We start from the raw sequence: 20,896 nt of genomic DNA on the forward strand, positions 1-20,896 counted from the left end.
CAATCGTTTGAATTAAAGAGTTTCTAGAGTTATAAAGGTCCGATGTGTCGTGTGGTTTTCTTTGAAACCAACACATTTGTTTAGAATTTCAAAGTCTTGCTGCTAGTTAACAACGTGCTATCACAACAAAAATACTAAACCGACACATTTTTAGCATTTTTCGTCGTTTCCAAAACAAGTAAAATTGCAACTGATTTCAAAATGATTTTTCTCTTTTACATCAAGCAAGAAGCCAGAGGCTGTGTGGGACTTTTTGGTGAAGATTAACATTTCTAATTCATGTAATTTATGCATTTTTAAAGATGTTCACACACACACACACACACACACACGCACACACACACACGCACACACACACGTTTTCATGCGAGCATATGTGATCGCATGGTCACGATGTGTCCCATTGTTTGTAGAAGCGTGTGTAAGTGGCGATGTTTGGGCCAATCGGGTTAGAGCGAGACTCCGCTCCCCCGGGGAGACATTAGCAAGGCACGGTTTGACATCCACCACTCTCCCACGGACGCTCTCTCCGTTCAGCCTCCTCCTGACGAACCCAAAGAGACAACGTAAGAGTGAGTCTGAAAGCGGAGCTCGGCTCGGTAAAGACCCTGACATAATCCCGCTGGGCGTGTGGGCGGCACTCAGGCGTGTTCAGGCTGGTTCAGACCTGCAGCCTGGCGTCGTGACATTACATTATTCAGCAAGGCCTCCTGTCGACTCCGCGCAACTTCACAGCTGCTGCGTCACAGAGCAGCCTCATTTCTGCACCTTGATTCTAACGCCCAACATGTTTGCGAGAGACTTATTTTAAAAAAAAGTTTAACACCCTGAAGTAATCTTAGGATGCTCAGAAATAAAACTAAATAGTCACGGTTAACTTGTATTTTTATGCTTAAGTATTCATCGTCATCGAGTCACTTGTTTAGAGTAATGACGCTATAAAAACAATTTCACATTGCATGCTTATGAAAATTTATCTTTAAAAGAATTAAAGAATTGACAATTATTTAAAGAACCAAAAGCAACAAGATTAATGACAGAAGACATGATACCACAGTGGCATACAGTGGTTTTAAGAGGCCACTGTCATGTAAAATTGATTTTTTTCAGCTTTACTTCATGTTGTGATGTTATTCCCCAATCAAAAACATTCCTGGAGTGTTGATTTGATTCTTTCATGCATGTTTGAGAAATCCTTTAATCTCCATGGTAACCATTCAGCTGTGCAAAACGCCTGGGTGGACCTAGCCCCGCCTTCAAGAACAAAGCTCCTCCCTCAAGCTGCAGTTTCCACACTTCCAATTCTTGTTGGTATGAAACTATGAAGATGAACATATCAACGTTTTCAGTTCTTTCTTTGTTTTTCACAGTAACAGTGACTTTAATATTCTATATTGGACATGACACATTTTTTAAGAATCCACAGAAATAATCACCTATAACAGGAAGTTAATGGACTTGTTTCACTCTATGACATGAAAACAAGATCCAAACATTTTAAAGACAAAATAAAACACAACGCAAAAGAAGAAAGTCAGCTAAAAAAAACCTACAGTATAAAGACGAGAGAATAAAAGGAGGATAAATGAATGAACATGTCAACACAGCCTGACTTATTCTGCTAAATAAAGCCGGAAATATCAAAGCTCAGTAAATTAAAGAAGACCGAGAGCTATTTAAGGAACAGAGTTGATGTTTTTGTCCGTTATGAGGAGCCACAGCTGATCAGTTGGTAAATTAGAAAGCTTTCAGATTACCGTTCTATTTTTGAGGTAGAAATCTTCATTTAACCCCGAATAACCTGAGCTGTAAATGACAGAACACGTCTATTTATACATTTCCTGATCTTGGGAAAGATTTTCCTCTAAAAGCTAATATAACAGACATGATTTGACATCATTTAAGATGTTCTAGTAACAACAGAAGTCAGGCGGGTAATTAAACTAAAGCTGACAGAAAAAAACCCCGTCTTGTTCTCTGTTCTGTAGGTTTTCCTGTGTTTTATCTGTTTCATTTTAAATTATTTGACCTTGTTCTCCTCAGTCGGTGTAAATCCTTATCGTGCCACACCTCCTCTTCATTTCCCAGAATTCATGCTGTATGTTGAGCCTTTCTTCCTTTGCTCTCTTCTGGCTCTTTGCCACTTCCTGTCTCACCTCTGGTCTCCATTTCTGTTGTCTCATGTATTTGTTGACTCTGCGTCTCCAGCAGTGCTTGTGTCTTCTTGTCCACCAGGATGTTATTAAAGTCTGTATTTACTCTGCACCTGCTACAGCTTGCTGATTGGCTCCCCGTCTGGGTCCCTTTTTTCCTTCAAACTGCCCCATAAGACATGCTGCGAAGGTTTCATTGGTATTCTGGAGGAGAAGGTTGTACATATCCTCACTATTGTGTTATATTCATGCACTCAGTTTTATCAGATGGCCTTCCAGGACAGAAAAGCATTATATATATATACTTACAGCTCTGGAGAAAAAGAAGAGACCCCTGCACTGAACCTCCTGGTTCTTCCACCAGATATTGATTACTGAACTCTCCCTGAGTTAAAACATTAATATTATTGTTTATAAATGAATATGAACTTTTCTTTGCATTATTTGAGGTCTGGATGATCTGCATCTCTTTCAGTTTTTTGACCATTTCTAATTTTCTGAAAATAAATACTGTACTAAAAATTCCTTCTTGGAATTTTAGAGACATTTTGTCAGAAGTTCATAGAGTTCATTTTTCTCAAACATTCACCTATAAACAGTAAAATCAGAGAAACTGATCATTTTGCAGTGAATGGTTGAAGTGAGTCTGAAAATAAAGTCAGAGTGTGGGATCCACTGCTGTCCAGGTGTTTGATGAAACAGAGAACAACACTAAGCTAAAGAAGCTAGCCGCCTGTTGCTAGCTCTCCATCCAAACAGCAATGAACAATTAGATCTGCACATCAGATCATCACAGTGACCTTCCCTCCATCCAGGTCAAGACAAGGGCAGCTCACAGCTCTGCAGATCCCACACATCCTGGACACAAACTATCCAGACTTTTAGCTTCAGGTTAGCGAATCAGAGGGCAAAGCTAAAGAGACAGTTTCTTTCCTAAAGCTTAACAGAGTGTCCATCTGCATGGATTAAACATTTTCTTCCTCTATAGGAGAAACGCTGCATATAAACACCATAGCAACAGAGACATTTGTTTATTTTAGGCTTCCTTTATATATTTGTATTCTAAATAACTGAGAGCAAAGTGGAACCAATTTCTTTAAAAATTGGATTGAAATGGTCGAATCCCATTCAGGTTCTATAGGCAGACTGAGAAGTCAGTACTATTAATACCAATGTTCACAGATTCACAGGTTTTTCTACAGAATTGAATTAAAATTCGCCACAGATTAAAGTCCACCAATTCATAGATTTATTTTGTTTTTTATTTGGCCCGTTAAGCATTTCTGGAAGATGATGCAGATTGGGAAGCAGAAATAGGAAGTTCTGAATGTTTTTATAGCGAGTCTCACATAAACCATCCACTGTGCTTCTAACTTCAAATTAAAAAATATTCACTGACGTCTGGATCTCATAATTAGAGGTGAATTCCTGACAATAGGTGGACAGCCTTTCACTAAGCAGCTTCATTTTTACCCCAGTGTGTTGCTAGGCCTCCTGAAAGGAGCCAACTGGAATCCGCCATGTACCGTTGCTATTTAATTATTGAAAGTTTTGCATTTTCTTGTGTTATTAATGGGCAAGGGTAAGACAAAGTAACCGCTCCGGTGTGCAGATTTTCAGTGAAAATGTTCCAACAAGACGTGGTGGTAAATATTCGCCGTGTTAACATGCAGATGGTGCTCCAACTAAAACACACGGCTTTCTCTAGAGTCTCTTTAGATTCTGTAAGCGAGTCACTAAGGGATGGAGCTAAGGCCCGCATAAAATATTTGTGTGTGAGGCAGGAGGAGTAAAGTTCTTACAGTCTGTCGTTGCATCATCTACACCATGCTGCATCTGAGTCACTTTGTCAGGGCTGGAGAGGCAAAGCAGAGGAGATGAGAGCCAAAACAGAGCAGAACTTGTTTTTTTATATTCTATATATATTTATAAATATATATAACTGAGCTGCTTCCTCATTAAAACTAGTCCATGTCTCACCAGCTGAAGTGAAGTTAGATAAATTAGGCTCATAACATCTTTACTGAAAAATAAATACCTTCTCTTAAGGACAGTGTGTTTTCACATCTAGAAGAAAGATTAATTTAGTTTTAATTACGTCTTATACATTTTATAATAACTTTGTTCCAGCTTCTAGTTTGTATTATTTTTTTGTATTAATTGACAAAATATGTGTGGTTAAGTCATTTTAGCCTCGTTTGTATAGACATGTTGCAACATGAAGTCACGAGCCGACGATGACTGCCGTCGGTTAGTTGTCAACATAATGAGCTCAATCTTAAATGTATGTTTGAGATATATGAAAAAAAGATCCAGTGCTTTCATCACTATGACAACTAGAGAACAAGATCTAAAAGTTATCACATTTCACAGGTAGGGAGGGTCAGGGAAGTAGGTCAGCTAGGCTAGCTTGACTTTGACAACTTTAACATGTAGGCATGCTGTGGAATTCATTGTGTTTCAGTTCAGTAAAAAAAAAAAAAGGTGTCCAACACACCAACTCTGACAGATCATCAGTAGAGCAGGTGTTCAAATTAGCTGATGAACCACTGCTGGGTTCAGATGATCACTTATTAGCAATCACAAGATTAGCATCAACATAAAACTGTAATAGACTGAATGTTCTGTTCTTTGTTTGGGAAATTTCTGTGTGTTTTTTGGTGTTCAATCCTGGAATATTAGCGGAGCTGTTGTCAGTCAGTTGCTATGGCAACGGGTCTGAGTGCAGCGTAGCCGATACAGAGAGCGAGAAAAGAGAAGAATGCTAGTAGCTTTGAGTTTTTCTTCAATGGTTTTTCTGCTTTATTTTCCCTTTTTCTGTGGCGCACCACACTAAACTAATAAAACCTACATATCCAGGTTTCATTTAGTTGATGACATTGTTCTACCACTTGAATAAGGACAGCAAGTAAAAGAATAGTTTTAACCCCACATCTTTGTGTGCATGTGCAAAATTTCTGGTTGTAACCGATAACATGCAGCGTGTCCAGAAGAACCTTTGTTCATTTTTAGGGGAGTGACATTTAATTTCAAATTAACTGAATTTGGTCGACAGAGTCAGAAATTGTCCCCAAAGTGAACAAAAAGTTTGAAATAGTTTCATGAGGAGAGAGTGTAAATAATGAACAGGTCCCAGCTGTCACTCTCTTATCTGGATCAGAACCAGGAAGGAAGGCCTAATTCAAACCCGTTTGGCTCGGCCAGGACTCGGTCATTAGCAGTCCCAGCAGCTCCGAGTGACGGGGGTAATGAAGTGAAGGCGACGCAAAGCAGATCCCCGAGCCTCGGGGAGAGCGCAGGAATCAAACTGAGGCTGACAACCGACTCCGAAGAATTAGTCCCTGTGCATCTGGTCGATAAAGTTTAGAGAAAACACGACGAATGAAACGGGGATTGTCAGGTCTAATGAGCACTCGGGTTCAGAGGGATGCCGACTCGGTTTTGCCCAAAGGTCGCTGGTGGTTTTTCTATCTTTGGCTTTGGCCCCGTCTTCCGTCCCACCTGGACCCCTTAGCGGTGATCAGTGTGACGAGCCACTGTTTAACTTATTCATGCACAATTATTTCTTTGAACTTATTTAATTGGACTTATAATAGAGCTGCCAAATTGACATACTTAGGAGAATTAATTTCTCCCCCACCGCTGCTGGACTGTGTATCAGAATTACCTGTTGAAATATTCATCTGATGAATTCGTCTGGAAAAGAAATTTTCTGCGCTGCAGAAACACAAAATCTTATCAAGTATTTTTGGACAAGTTTCTAGTGCAAATATCTCAGTTCACTTGACAAGAGCAAAGATAACCTCGGATATAGGAGCTTGTTTTAAGTCAACAATTCACTAATATTGATGAAAAGTTCTAGTTCCACTGGCAGATTATTTCACAAGACATTTTTTATGTTTTTAATGAAATAATCTGCCAATGGAATCAGCACTTCTGATGTAAGGCTGCAACTGTTTGCACTGAGTGAATTAATGCATATTTAGGTATATTTGGTGTTTAGATTTTTAAGATAGGCAGCTTTAAGAGGACTCAAGTATTAGTAGATTTATTAAGGGTCTATTTCTGTTCATTTACCTGATGATAGCCTGCAGCTAATAAAGCCCTGAAATGTAGTTTCTTTGAAGATTAGAATGTCACATAAAACCAATAATAGGGTCTAAAAGGGAAAAATCATTTTCTTTTGATGATGTTGAGTCCTTCAGGTAATGAAACCCTCAATTCAGTTCCTCAGAAAATTCAAGACCAAGAAAAAAAAACAGATTTTTAACACTGAAATGTTATCTCATGACAGTGTCATGATCTCCAAAGCCAGGAGGAAGAGAGCCGGCTTGAAAGCTGTTGAGCAGAAAGTCACTGACAGACCATGAGGAGACCGGAGCCACAAAAGGTCACTGCTAAAAAGGAGCTGGCTGCTCTTGTGCTGTTTCCAATTACATTAATAAAAAGGTGAGTGGGAGTAAAGTGTGTTTGAAAAAGTTGCACAAGTAACAATGATGACTCCGACCTTTAAAGGACTGTGAAGAAAAGCTGATTCCAGAATGTGGAGGAGATTTACGAGGCTCGACCCAAAATACTGCCAAACTAGCGACGTTACCTTTTGTCTTTGAAGCACAATGTCTTCCTCAGCTGCTGCACTCGTTTTCTCCTTCCACTCTAACCTCATTATTTTATATTTTTAAGCTGTCATGAAGCACTGCGGCCGCCACACACCTGTTAGCCCTGTTGGGGCGACAGTCACGCTACACATTCTTGTGACTGTTTGATACGAGCTCGGTGTAGAAACAGTTTGATGTAACACCGTTTGGCGCTGAACTGTTTCCTGTGTGAACCACAGAGTACGCGTCCGCCGTCGTAAATGTTTACCTTTGCGTGAACTTGTCCAGCGGACGACCACATTGTTCTACCTCTAGAACAAGAGGACGAGAATTATGACCGACTACGTCGGGAGTAATATGAAACTGCTGCTGCGCGCGTTACACAACAGGGTGTTGCTAGGTAACCAAAGAGTAAGTGAGTTAGTTGATGGACTGCAGTTTTTCTTAGCTAGCTGCAAGAATTTGAGCGGCTAAAGCCTTTCCCTCTGTCTACATCCCCCAGAATGCCGTGCGGTCCTGGATGGGAGTTCAGTGAAATTATGAAAATTCTTAGACATATTAGCTATTGATGTTAATCATGTGTCTTATCGCGATAGATAACTTCATAAACATCTTACTTGGGTTAAAGAGATGTCTAAAATCTTCTTTTCAGATGAAAGTTATTGTTTTGAGAGAGTAGAGAGGCACAGAATCCAAGATATTTCAGGTCCTGTGTGACATTTCCAGTCAGTGATGCAGCCGTGTCATCGGCTAGCAACAGCTAGCAACCAGTTGTAGAGCTCTTCATCGTGCTTCGTGCAAAGTTCATGTAGATGCTGGCTTTATTTTCCAGCAGGACTTTCCCTCGATGTACTGATGTCTACAGAATGACTAGAACTGATTGGTTGGAAACGGAACTCATTCAAAAGGAACCTAAAGCAAGTATTCAGCAAATATACAATATACTTTTAACTTTTAATTAACAACCACAAACTTGAATATAATCAGTTTAATTATTGGAAGTGAACTGTCGAAATAAATTCACTTTTCAATGCAAATCTATTGAGATTTACTGTAACATGTTTCACACACAGTAAAACAAACCACAGCCTTCTGAGGTCACCTTTGTATTCTTGAGCGTCACTGTTAGACGTTTTGACACCGTTAGGTCAAAGAAACCTACTTAAAAAGCCATTTTTGTAGAGTGTTAGGTGGACAAGATAAGCCATCCATCTTCATCATTTAGTCTATTGTAGGAAGCTGCAACAGAAATAGAGGCATTGAGTCAAATTACCTTTTTGTCCTTCAAAAGTAGGACAAACGTGACAAGCATTCGTAAAGCAGTCGTTTCTTTATTGGACAGTGTTCAAGGAGGGCAGCAATTAAATTCATCAATTTATTGTCAGTGCAGGAAGTTCCTCTCATCATCACTCTTCTATTTTAAAAAGGCTCCATCATTATAAATGCTTTTTTTTTTTTTACCTACTAACGTTGTCTAACTTCTTCTATGTCCTCATAAAGAGAGTCTTTTAATGAAATCTCTAGGTCAGCGGTAGCTACAGTTTTGGTCTTGTGGGCCAATTCTGCCAAAGTACTTCTGGGCCACACTTAAAGAAAATAAACATATCAAAATAATTGTGTGATTTCTTTTTTCAACTTGTTCAGCAGTTTATGAAACCTGCAGTACTTCAATGAAACAAAAAAATGGAGATGCATTTTGTAGGAAAATGTATCAGAACGTCACTTTAGAAAAAGGATGTCACAGGTCTGTTTTATGTCTTAATGTTTGAATTTTTATTTTGTCTCTTCTGGGGCTTCAAATGTTAGAAGTTTGTTTTGTAATCGATGGGACATAGAAAGTTTAAATGAAAAATAAGATGCATTTCCACACTTTTCTATTATTCTTTTTCTTCTGTTTTCTTCAACTCCTGTGTGTTTGGCGCCACCTTTCACACAGGAGGTTTACAGCGGCAGTGCGCTCATAAACATTTGACTGCAAAATGGTCAAATATACTTCTCAGAGACCCAGTAGTCAATTAAATAAGAGCAGCAGAGTAAAAGTTGTAAATCTGTAACCACAGGCAAAAGCTAATTATCAGGACCTGATTGTCCTCTGTAAAGAAATTCAGAGTGATAATAAAAGTCTTGGGGAAATTTATATCCCTTCTTCTTACATCATCACTGCGTTTCTCAGTTTCTCCCTTTGGGAACCAGAAAGGAAGTTTGTGTGATGTTAAGTGTAACGTGAAATGAATTTTAAGGTGGAATCTACTGTGTGGAAACCGGCAGAGTGTCTCCACGATTCTGTCAAATTATTTTGATTATTGCTTGCTTTCTATTTGCTGTTTTTATGGAAACATCTCTGCTTTTTCAGATTGCACTAAAGACGTTTTATTTTGCATCATGTGCTGCTGATGATTATGATAATGAACCAGGAAGCAACATCATGTTCACCGTAAAACAAAGAACAAATGAAAATCAAAACCCCCTGATTTAAGTCATTTACATCCATTTCATATTTTAATCTTATATTGTTAAAGATGTTGTTCATGTTGGCTACTTGTAAACTTTCTGTTGGGTCGAGACGAATAATGTTGGCAGAAAGGCAGGAAGGGGTTAATCTGTCAGTCCTTTCAGTTTCTTTTACTATCGTTTCTGAATAATAATAAATTAAATAATATGCATATTTTTGGAATATTTATTTTAAATTAAAATTGTTATTTTTTACATAGAAAATATCTAAATAATTTATATTCCTCTATATAAATCTTGCTACAACTTCAAAAAGGAATTCAGTGATTTTTTTCTTTTTTGCTCTTTACTGAGAAATTATTTAAAACAGTTCAGTGATGTAGTTGACGTGTCCTCATCTATTCATAAACTATGCAATTATTTTCTCAGATTGTTTTCTAGTAACTTTAACTTAAGACAGAGATGTCTGAACCTTTTGGCATGGGGGCCCAGAGATGTCAAGCTGAAAGTACTCCAGGGCCACAAAACTTTTAGTATCTTTCTTTTTAGCTATAATTTCAAATTTCTACTCTTTTACTTTTTACTTTTACCTGCCAAATAAACAACAAACTAAACACATAGTATTTTACACAGCAAAGCAGTTTAATGGTGCGTAAATTTCAACAAAAAACAAAACAAAACAAAACAAAACGCACAACTAAATATATTCCAAAATTTTCCAAGTTCTTCTAGATTTTCTTCCAAGCACATGAAGATGATTGACAGCACTAAGCCCCTCCTCCTGGCTCTGACTGGTTGTTTTTGGTCGTGAGCGGTACATTTCTTCAGACAGCTAACGGAGGATGCAGAGATTTTGTCAGATTATCTGCCCCGTAACAAACCGTCACAACATGGGGGCAGTTTTAATGTGTAAAAATCATATTCTTTATAAAAGTTGAATACTGCAGCTTTAAGTCTATTGATCAAAATAAATAATAACTACAGTTAAAATGCTGTAATGACTCAAACAGCCATGTCACAGAGATCTTTGATGTCTAAATAACTCTCCTGCTCTCTCTGCCTCACCTTCCCTTTGTTTTCTCACCTTGCCTCCTCCCTGCTCTCTTTCTGCCTGAACTTATCTGCCGTCCGCAGTGCTTTGCTCGATGCTCCGTGTCCTGACAGTTCCCGACTCTGCTGCCGGCGTTGACACTTTCTCTTTCTTTCTCTCGTTCTCTATCTCTTGCTTGAGGCCGTCCGTCAGCAGCGACGGTCAGGTTGAATTATCTTTTTTAGCTTGTTTGGCTCCAGACTGTTTGAAGCAAGTTTGTTCAGGAAGGTTTTCTGCAAGTCTAGCCCAGATTATGTCCGCAGCTTTGAGATGACTTTGAGAAATTCGCTGAATTCAAATGAGGCAGTGATGGTGGATTCCACTGAACCCTACCTGCTTGTTTTTTTTTTTTTATTCATGGACTAGGACAAAAAAATCATGATGCAGTTTTGATTCTGGACAAACTAAAGACTTCTGATTCACCCACACCAGCCCTGGTTAGTCTGCTTTAATTGAACTCAGGTTCATTTGACTAGAAAGTCCAGTTCGTTCGGGAGGTGTGAACTATGATGAGGACCAAAAAAACAAACTCTGGTCCGTCTAAAAACCCAGATCTCAGGTCAGTTCGTGTGAACGCCGGCGTGGTTGGAATGCATATGTGAACGCCAAGCAGACCAAGCAGACCGAAAACCCATACAAAAGCAAATACAACCAAAACAAACGTGAGAGTCTAACGCTAGTGGGAGAAACGGCTCGTAGTTTCTTACCAAAGGCAAAGACAATTTCAACAACTGCTAAACTCTGATGCTACTCTATTTTTGTTTACATTTTCTGAAGAAGGAAGTCAGTGTCTTCTACTGAGGTTTTTGTGTCATTTCTCCATCAGTAGTTCTTGGTACAGTGCCCCCACAGGCGAGGAAGGGAACAGGTTTTTCAAAGGGTTTGTTTCATTTGACACAGAACATGAAAGAGAATCACAGCAGCTGAAAACGTTACAAATGTTGCAATTTTGGTCCTCAGTTAGATTTAACTGAATAAAATCTACTGGACTATCAGGTGTGAAAACACCTCCTTTGATTTTTGATTTTAGAATCCAAACTCTAAAAGCTTCAGAGTTTTTTCTTTCTCCCCAACAAAAAAATTTGTTCCAATTCAGCTAAGGCCAGACCGTAGAAACTCCCTCCCCATCATGTTTATTTTCTGAAACAGGGAGTTCTCAGAAAAAGTGTGAGATCTGACCTTTTCGTAAGTCTGATTAGGTTTGATTGGATCAGATTTTTTATTTTTTTTCCTGGTGCGCTCACCCACTGAAATGGTCCAGACCGCCATGATCTTGATGCGTGCCTTGGTGTGGGAGTTGAAGCGGCTGTGGTGGATGGGGTTCCTTATGGCGATGTAGCGGTCCAGCGAAATGGCGCAGAGATGCATGATGGACGCCGTGGAGAACAGGACGTCCAGGTAGATCCAGATCGGACAGAGTTCGGAGGGAAGGGGCCACTTGTAATCTGCAGAGGAGGGACGGGAAAAACAAAAGCTGCTGAACATCTGTGGTATGCTACAGGAATATCTGGAAGAAAATCATGCATGAATAAGTGCTTTGGTAATGAGCCAATCAAATGTAACCGAATTCTTCCAAATCTTTGACAAACTGTGAACATGACACTGTGAGGGGATGGCCTACACATCTGCTCCTAAACACACACACTCACACACACTCGTGGCTGCTTCTATAGCAGGCGTCACCATAGATGTTGTTGCTGAGACCATTCAGCTGCTGATACAATACTGAATACTGAATGTGACACGTTTTCAAAGTAAACACATCATGGGGAATCTATTTTTAGGGACCAGGTCTAAAACGGTCATTCAAGCTGCGTAGCACAGGGACTGGATATGGAAAGGTGTTGCAAAGAAAAGACAATAGAAGAAGAAAAACACTTTATCATTATTTAAAGTTTAGATCAAATTATTTGTAGTTCTTCCACATCAACATCCAAGTTTAAAAGCAGTCAGGTGAGCTGAACTGCTTTGTTTCCACCACTTGCACAAAACCTGAATGAAGGTTTTGATTTATTTGTTCCAACAGTGAATTTCAGCTCCAGCTTCTTTCAGTTAGCGCTCAACAATAAATCAATAACAATAAATATTGCCATAAATAATGACAATAGATATTACGCATGATGTAATGTTCAATAATTTCCCAGAACTCTGATCCAAAACTGCTCGGCATTCTGGGGGATGTAGGCAGAGGAAAGGCTTTAGCTGCTCAAACTCTAACAGCTAGCTAGCTAAACGAGTCTGGTAGCATCTACTAACTCACTCATTCTGGTTACCTAGCAACAACCTGGTGAGTAACTTGCGCAGCGACAGTTTCATGTTTCACCAATGTGCCTCGTAACGGCCTAAAAATAAAAAAACAGCAACATGGAGTGAAAACTTTCTTACACAGAATGTCGAACGGGACTCATATGTTACGTTTCTGTTTTTTTTCTTTCAAATTTCTGACAAGTATTTTCAGGACACTAATTATTGTATCACCTGACCTTGTATTGAAAATTATTCTCTTTTATTTTTTTTGCTTTCCAAAAAATATAGAACCTTAAAACCATCAATGTTTTATCAATATTATAATAACATTATTTTTCATCTTCAGACAGATTTCCAACTAAGATTACAGAAATAAAAAAACATTCAATCACATTTTGAATTGGATTTTAACAAGAACTTCAATGCACATTTTCTAACTGAGATGTTAATAATTATTGTTTTAAGAAATGAGGTCATGTTAGCCACCCGGACACGATTTTTAGTATCAAAATTTTAAATAAAATCTTTCTTTTCATTGGAGGTGTTTTTTTGTGTGTGTGTGTGTGTGTGTGTGGATGAGATGGTATGTTCAGACAGAAGTAATTCAGGGGATCAGACCCAGATCATCATGAACGTCTCTGACTTCCAGGTCATGGAGGACTGTTTGCGTTCCCTCTGTGGTTCCCCAAACCGACAGGTGAGAGACGACCCGACGCTGGCCCTCATTATTGGGGAGGAGATGACTCATCCACGCAGCTCCACGTCGCCATAGTCACCGCCAGTCTCTCTACGATCTCCTCCTCATCATCGTCATTGTTGCTGTTCTGCTCTATCTTGCTTTTTTTCCCCTGTTTTTGTAAGATGATTGTTTTTTATATTATTATTTTCTCGACTTGTCGTCATTCTCAAACATGTCCATCACAGTTATTCTTCCTCTCCATTTTATTCTTTTCTGTCTCAGATTCTGTTTGGATGTCATTGTGAAATCGGACTACTTCCCTAATTTCACTCATTTTGTTTTTTCTCTGCTTTGCAGGCGGCCATATTTTGGTCATTTCCATAACAAATGAAAAAAAATTACATTATAAAACCCTTTCTTAAATACAGAACCAAGTCAGTGTGATACATTCATGTTACTGAGATGAAACTTTAGTTACTGAATCTAAATAATACAATAGTTCTTAAATGCCTATTGTATTATTGTTTATTGTGTGGCATAATAGAGTCAGATGTTATATTTAATGACTCAGCAGAGTGTCGTTTTGTCATAAGTCATTATGTTGTGAGTCCCAAAACTCTACCACATCGAAAATGTTCCACTTTTGGAAATATTCTGAGTCAAAAATGTTTTACTTTTGACAACTTAAAAAAAAATTTCTAAAAAATTTCTGTGGTTAATCTAAAAACTCCCATGTCTAGAGCTGATCGATGTTATTGACCAACTGACAATTAGTTGAGAAGCAGCAATTTTCTTAAAAACCTGAGCTACCTCTTACATCAACAGGGTTGACCGCTGCAAAAACTGCTGTTTGTCTTTCCCGATCTAGTATGGCTCCCCCATCTTTGTTTCTGTATCAACTTAATCTGCTTAAGGATGACCAGCAGTGCCCTCTTCTGGGTGGAGGCCAAACTACAACACTGAAAGAAGGTCTAAGAAGATATTAATCGATTGGAACTAATTTTAGTCTAATTAATTAATCAACAATTGATCATAAGTCGATTAATTGCTAGCAACAATAAAGTGAATCTGAAGAAAAATTCACGCAGAGGAGTCCAAAACGTTATAAGGTGGATAAGAACTGACTAATTTAAATGTGTATTTGCAATTTTTGATAAGATCACAAGGAAACAAACTGTTCCTATTTGGAAACATTAATTTGTGGTGGAAGCTGCATAGCTATAAAAGTCTGAATGAAATCTGCAGACTTATTTCAGTTATCTGCCTCGTGTTTGCTCAGTTTTCCATTTCCATCTGAATAAGAGGAGAGACGCTCCTCAGTGGCCGACCTGCCATTCTCACTTCCCAACAAAGACTCAGGAGGAAACACAATTCCCCCCTCAGGGACTGATAGTATCACATTATTACAGGCTCCGCAGTCTCTGACGGCCATGACCCAGATCTATCGTGATTTATCCCCCACAAGGAGATTTCCTTCACATGCAATCCAGAAAGTCCCGGTAAAGTCCCTGCAGACCCGTTGGGACACGACCCTTTGCTCCCGATGGCCGTCAGCCGTCCTCCAGATTCTGCGGCTCCGGCTCAACCTATCCTGGCGTTGTCACCTCTGCCTCGCTCGTCTGCAGAGAGCCACCGGGAGTTTCCTCGGTGTGCGGCGCTGCGGCCACAGCGTTACTACTGCCAGCCTCACATTGAGCCTCACATACTGCCTACACAGTGGCAGCTGCACAAGAGGTCCATGAGAAGAAAGTGGGATTTTCTCTGCTTTAGGTGACACAGCTCTGCTTCTGACAGTGTATGTGTCACAGATAGCATAATTTAACAAGATGCTATAATCAGGACACTGACATGGTGACTTTAGGTGGTGGAGTTACATCATTTTGATCTTATTTTATTCCAAAGAACAAGAGTGGATTTAACTGCACTGGTTGCCAGATCATCATTGGCTGTTTTTTTTTCTCCAACTTGGCAACTTTATTGCTATTTTTAGCGAGTGGTCAGACTCATCTAGCCTCTCCTCCCTATTGTGAGACACTAGTTGTGTTTCCACTGACCAAATAATTGCGCAGAATGGAAATATGAAAATAACTTTCCTTAACAAACTGTCATGACATGGTGACAGTTTTAACAAACATGTAAAAAAACAACAACAAAAAAAACTATTTTTTATAACAGTTACTTAGTGCACCTTTAAAGCCAGTATAATATAGATGAATTGAGAACAGACGCATGTAAAAGATTACAGTGGTCATCGCAAATGTTTAATGGCAGTTGTTGTAGCCATAAGTGATATAATCTGTTAGTTTTAAAAGTCTTAAACATTTACATGTGATAAAAAAGAGAAAAATCTTCACACCTATCAACTGTCTCTCAGTTGCAGATGCAGCCAGTGTAATAAATGCTTGTTGACTGACACTTTCTTCTGTTTTTTCTTTTACCATTTATTGGATGAAGCAGACGTCAGACGTCCACAGTGGAAGTGCAGGATGATTGTGTTTTCATTGTGTAACCCTCAGGGCGAACAGTGAATCAGACATCTTGAGTATTTGATGCGGCTGGAGAAAAGAACGGACGGCGGCTAGCAGAGCGCAGGGCATCGATTTGCAAATGGACAGAGGCATAAAGAGATTCGATCACTTGAAAAGTCTCTCAGGGAGGTTAAATCTGGGTGACTGCACCATCTGAAAGCTGCAGGCTGTTAATCAAAAGCTTTTATGTGGCATAACGAACAGTGACATAACAGCTGTCATGTTAGGAGCCTGAAGACGGTTCGACAGAGAAAATCAGCTCTACAGATTCAGTTTTTCCACACACTCAGCTCTGCATTCACCAGATAGCTCATTATTACACCCGAATGGATTTATTTTGAATGAACTGCTTCGTTTTCCATAAATCTCACCCTGCGTATGAGCCAAATAACGGTTCATCAGGATCTTCACACATGGAAAAACTGAACCCATTAATTCTTTTTTTAAGGTTCCGGAAACAAAACAAAGATGAGGACAGAGTCTGACCGGAGACGCAACAACGTCCGTTTTTTGTGGTGGTGCAAAAGAAGCATTAAAATGTTGAGTGTGAAGCATAAATGTTTTAACGTTGTTCCTTTACTGTTCTAAATGGAACAACAGGGACATTATTCAATCAGAAATGAACAACACGTCGTCCTCTAATGTACTGCTGGTGTGATGCGATTACCTAACTTTGAAAGGAAATCTGCCCTCCAACTCACTCCTGTTTACTGATTTAGCTTAGTCTTTGAAACCAAACTAAAATGTCAAACTAGAATGTTGGTTAAAAGTCTCATGTATAAAACATCATTTCCTGAGCTGATGTGTTTCAGCAGCAAAACGCACTGATTATATTAACCTAAACATGCACTAACTATACTCTTGTTGGACATTCTTTAAAGGAAAAACATATTTTAAGTTGCACAATATGCAAACATGCCTACAGGCAGCAGACTGTTGTGGTGCCTTGGTCCAGAATCCAGTTGTTTCAGCATAATTTACTGAATCTCCTGTCAGAAATGTTTAAGTGTGTGTATGAGGAGGAAAGTGTTTTGTACACAGAACAAGAACCGCAGCATGCATTTAGATGTGTATAAATAAACGTTACTTGTAGAGGGGAAAAGCCTTTGAGGGACAGTAGGAACACAAGAGATCTATACAGGCTGCATGTTATATTCATATTTACATGGACATAAATACGAAGGTAAGTGAATGGAACTTGTCAAAGCAGAGACGAGGACGTTGAAGGTACAAATGAGAAAAGAGCTGGACTTTTTCAAGGTAGACGGGTTCTTCTGAAACACACTTTTCTAAAACTCTTTTAGGACAAAACAAGAACCATTAGGGCAAAACCTCTTTTCAACAGAACCACCATTATAGTATGAATATATGGATGGTGGCATTATGTAGATAACAGGTCACGAAGGAGACTGTGGGTGTTATTTGTGAGCCTAAAGTTTCCACAGATTTTGCAAATGAACTGAATTAATAACCTCCACAGGGATTCACATCTTGCTCAGTGCTTGAGCTAAATGGAAAACAGCATGTTGGTATTGTAACTTCTCTGTCAATCGTCTCATGTGTAGCAGCAGCTTTGAGTGACTTTTAGGGTTCAAACAACACGTGGAAACTCTAATTGTGGAAAAAAGTCAGAGTTTAAGTAGCGAGAGAGACGACTGTGTGTAGAAAGTAAAGACTTTCTGCTGCTTCCATTCACTGTTATAAACAGTCACTGTACGACTTGCTAAGTCATACATTTGACTGTGTCGTAGCACTTTTTTCACCTTTCCAAGGTTTAGCTAAGGTACTGAATGCTTACCTTGGTGATCAACATTGGACTGGTTCAGTTAGTGTGTTTGTGAAAATCATTCACATTGTGCCACAGTTCTCCCAAAACGGAAACCATTCTGCAGCTGGTTGCTGTGTGTGAGACATCTTGGTTTCGGCTCCGTTCTGTAATTTCTCATTTTAGGTCCAATATTTCTCATATCTGTCCATATTGGCTCCTGCTGCGCTCCGGGCTTTCACGTTTTAACATTTATGAATGCTCTCTGGGAGTGAGGCGGCAGACGTCTTGTATGAAAGTCAGCGGCCCAGCTGACACACATATCTGGGACTGCCTCCAGGTGACCAAAGGCCACACAACGTGCTCGCAGATCTCCTCCATAAAGAGAAAAAGGAATGTGAGCCAAACCTGGAATATCCTCCTTTTCCCCCTGAGGTGAGTCTGGAGGAACTAGAACACAATAGACTCTGACACTGGAGCCTGGAGATTTAAGCTGCAACTGTGAAATCTGTCAGGGCACAAAAATGGACAAAAAAGCTAAAAGTCTTTGAAGTATAATGGGTTTTCCAGCCACACACTGTCAATTTCAGTTGTTATAAAACTGCTTTAAATATCAAATATGAATTGAAAGACATTTTACTTTGTAATTTAATGCCTTGAAATTGGGACTCTGTCTCTTTAAGAAGCTCCTGCTCTTTCTGAAACTCTGCCTTCATGAAGTCATCCCAACATGGTTCCTCTTTAACCCTTTAATAACATTTTTACCAGCGTTGCTCTGAGAAGCAGCTCCTATAACGAGCTCCAGCAGGTGTATTTGCTAATTGCTGCTGGCTAGTCTGAAGGAGCAGAGTGGCGAAGGGCTGCTCTGTGATGAAGAAGCTTGGGAACTGACTGCATCCTCGCAGGCAGAGCTAGGTCCACCAAGGCGTTTAATTGAATGGTTGCCATGGAGATTAAAAGATTTCTCAAAGAAATCAAAGCAACACTCCAGGTTTGTTTTTGATGAGGGAATAACATTTTAACATGACAAAACAGTTAATTTTACACAATACTGACCCTTTAAGTCAATTCAGCTCTGATTTAAAGAGAATTATCAGCTGGTGATCAAACTAACATATTTAGTGCCACTTTTCATAAACAAAACAATGAAAAAGAAGGTAGAATAAAGAGCGAAGGTTTTGGATGACCTTTTTGCGGCGAAGTGTGCCACATTTGAAAAGCAAAGGAATATGGAAATAACTGATGGAGAAGGAGTGAAAACTGGAAGCAGGGAAATGAGCTCCCACGGGGCAGGAAGGTTGATTTGATCAGAAATAGGCTCCGAAACCACCGAGATACAGAGAGCAGAGGAATGGGGAGAGCAAGGAGGAAGAAATAAACAGAAACATACTGACGACGAAGACGATGTACATCGCAGCAGCTCGCCCACATGAAGCACACACACACACACACACGCACACACACACACCTGAATACTCCAGATTCCCACACTCCAAAACCAGGCTTGGCTCGGCATAACACACCTGTTTACCACCAAATTGGATTTGTCTGCTAGATCTTCCACGTCTCAAAGGATGAGGCCGAGAACACACACACACACACACACACACACACACACACACGCACACACACCCCGGCCCACGCATCTGCTGCTTGTTGGGTTTGTGGGGACTCTGTTGACTTCTTTCATCTCGGGGATTTCTGCCACTCCTGAACCAGGAAGAAAATACATTCCTAACCCTGAGGGGCCTTTGAATGTCAGGTCTTGATCATTTAAAAGAAAGGCTTTCCTTGCTGCTCATATATGAACTTCATATGCTTTTACTGCTTTTACTGCAAGATTATTTTCACAAACTCAACTGTGACCAGGGAATCGTAATATTTTACATAACATAGACAAATGTACACCTTCAAGGCTGACTGATTGCCAAACCTTCATGGAATTTTGTAACATTTTTTCGGTGTAGCTGCTCACTGTTGCCTGCCGGGCCGGCCCACAGACGTCGGCACACATTTGGCCTACATTTCGGTGACTCTGCAGAACAACACTGACAGCAGCATCCCCCTTCAAAGTCTGGCACAAAACAGCAGACATCAGATAAGAAGCAAAAGGAGAAAAAGTAACTCTTGTTTTTAAGGGACGGCGGTGGTTCCTGCTGTTACCTACAAAAACCTCCGTGTTAAATTTACTTATAACAAAACAACAATTTTCCTGCCAATGGAAAATATTGATATTTTTTCATCTATATCAAGGCATTATATGCTTGAAACAAGCTTCTATATCTTGCTGATGAATTGCTTTTAAGTTAGTTTTGTCTTAATTCAAGTACACTAAGATATTTGAAGTGCAAACTAGACCAGAAATACTTAAACCTGTGTGTTTTTTTTTGTAGTGCAGGCTGTGATAAACAGCTGTAGTACACCGACAACATGCTAGTCAATACTAAAACCGTAGACATAAACGCATAGATGCCTCATTCATGCCTGTGGATTAAAACAGTAAGACGAAGGCAGGTTACTGTGGCAACCGGTGACCGTTTAAATTCACGTTGGCTCTTTCTGCAGTCAGGTTGCGTGTCCATTCAGCCGCGTTCATGAACTATACGTCATGGAACAAGATGAAGTATACAAAACACTCAGTCTGCACCGTCGAAGTGTAAACTTCGACGGTGTTTGCACCACGTCTGCCTGACAGGGGACAAGGAGCAACTGCTCCATGTCTCCTGTCAGGCATTTGAGGTGGCCGACGTGGCAGGGAACTTGATTCTGTGTTTCGATTAATTCAGCCAAAAGTCATGTAGCGAATCCCAGGAAACACAGGCGTTTAATGGAAGTCATCTTCGAGCTTTACACAGTTAGCAGGTTGGACTTTCACCCACAAGAACATCATATTCCGTGTTCTCATCACAGCAGCTTGGCCAGGTATCCCCACTGTCATCCTGACCTCATTGAAAACCAAAGAAAAAAAAACAACATTTCTTTGTTGGCATAAAAAATAAACACAGAATCCACCAAAACTGCAGCCAGTGAACAAGAACTTGGGGCTCACCCTGTCCTCTTTAGTACTTTTGATGCAAAACTGAAAGAACAGTTTGTCAGTGTGGACTTATTTTTATTTACTCCCATCATTCTCAGCACACATAAGTCAGAGAGCAAGAAGCTACACCGCAAATAAAATCCTCCCATTGTTTGTTCCCAGAGAGTGACATCAGCCAGCTTGGGTGGAGAACTATCATTTCATCATGCAGGTGAAAGGTGACAGTAATTGTGCCACAGTTCAATCCAAATATGTTTATAGTGAAAAGTACATTCACTGAGCTCTCTCTGTCTGCAGAGAAGAGGAGAGGAGAGGATACAGGCAAACAACTGAGAGGAGAGTGAGAGA

The 20,896-nt window shown here is 39.8% G+C and overlaps 1 protein-coding gene across 1 annotated transcript in view; it reads right to left on the reverse strand.

Moving 5' to 3' along the window:
• The window catches only part of LOC106938173 (5-hydroxytryptamine receptor 2A-like), a 71,311-nt gene that overhangs the window by 15,737 nt on the left and 34,678 nt on the right, over positions 1–20,896 (reverse strand). The window contains exon 2 of the mRNA XM_015020055.1: positions 11,537–11,737. Within this exon, the coding sequence (XP_014875541.1) occupies positions 11,537–11,737 (201 nt within the window). The remainder of the gene's footprint in view (positions 1–11,536; positions 11,738–20,896) is intronic.

The sequence above is a fragment of the Poecilia latipinna genome, unplaced genomic scaffold (assembly GCF_001443285.1).
Source record: "Poecilia latipinna isolate Pla-1442-1.1 unplaced genomic scaffold, P_latipinna-1.0 Scaffold2526, whole genome shotgun sequence".
In the NCBI taxonomy this organism is placed as follows: domain Eukaryota; kingdom Metazoa; phylum Chordata; class Actinopteri; order Cyprinodontiformes; family Poeciliidae; genus Poecilia; species Poecilia latipinna.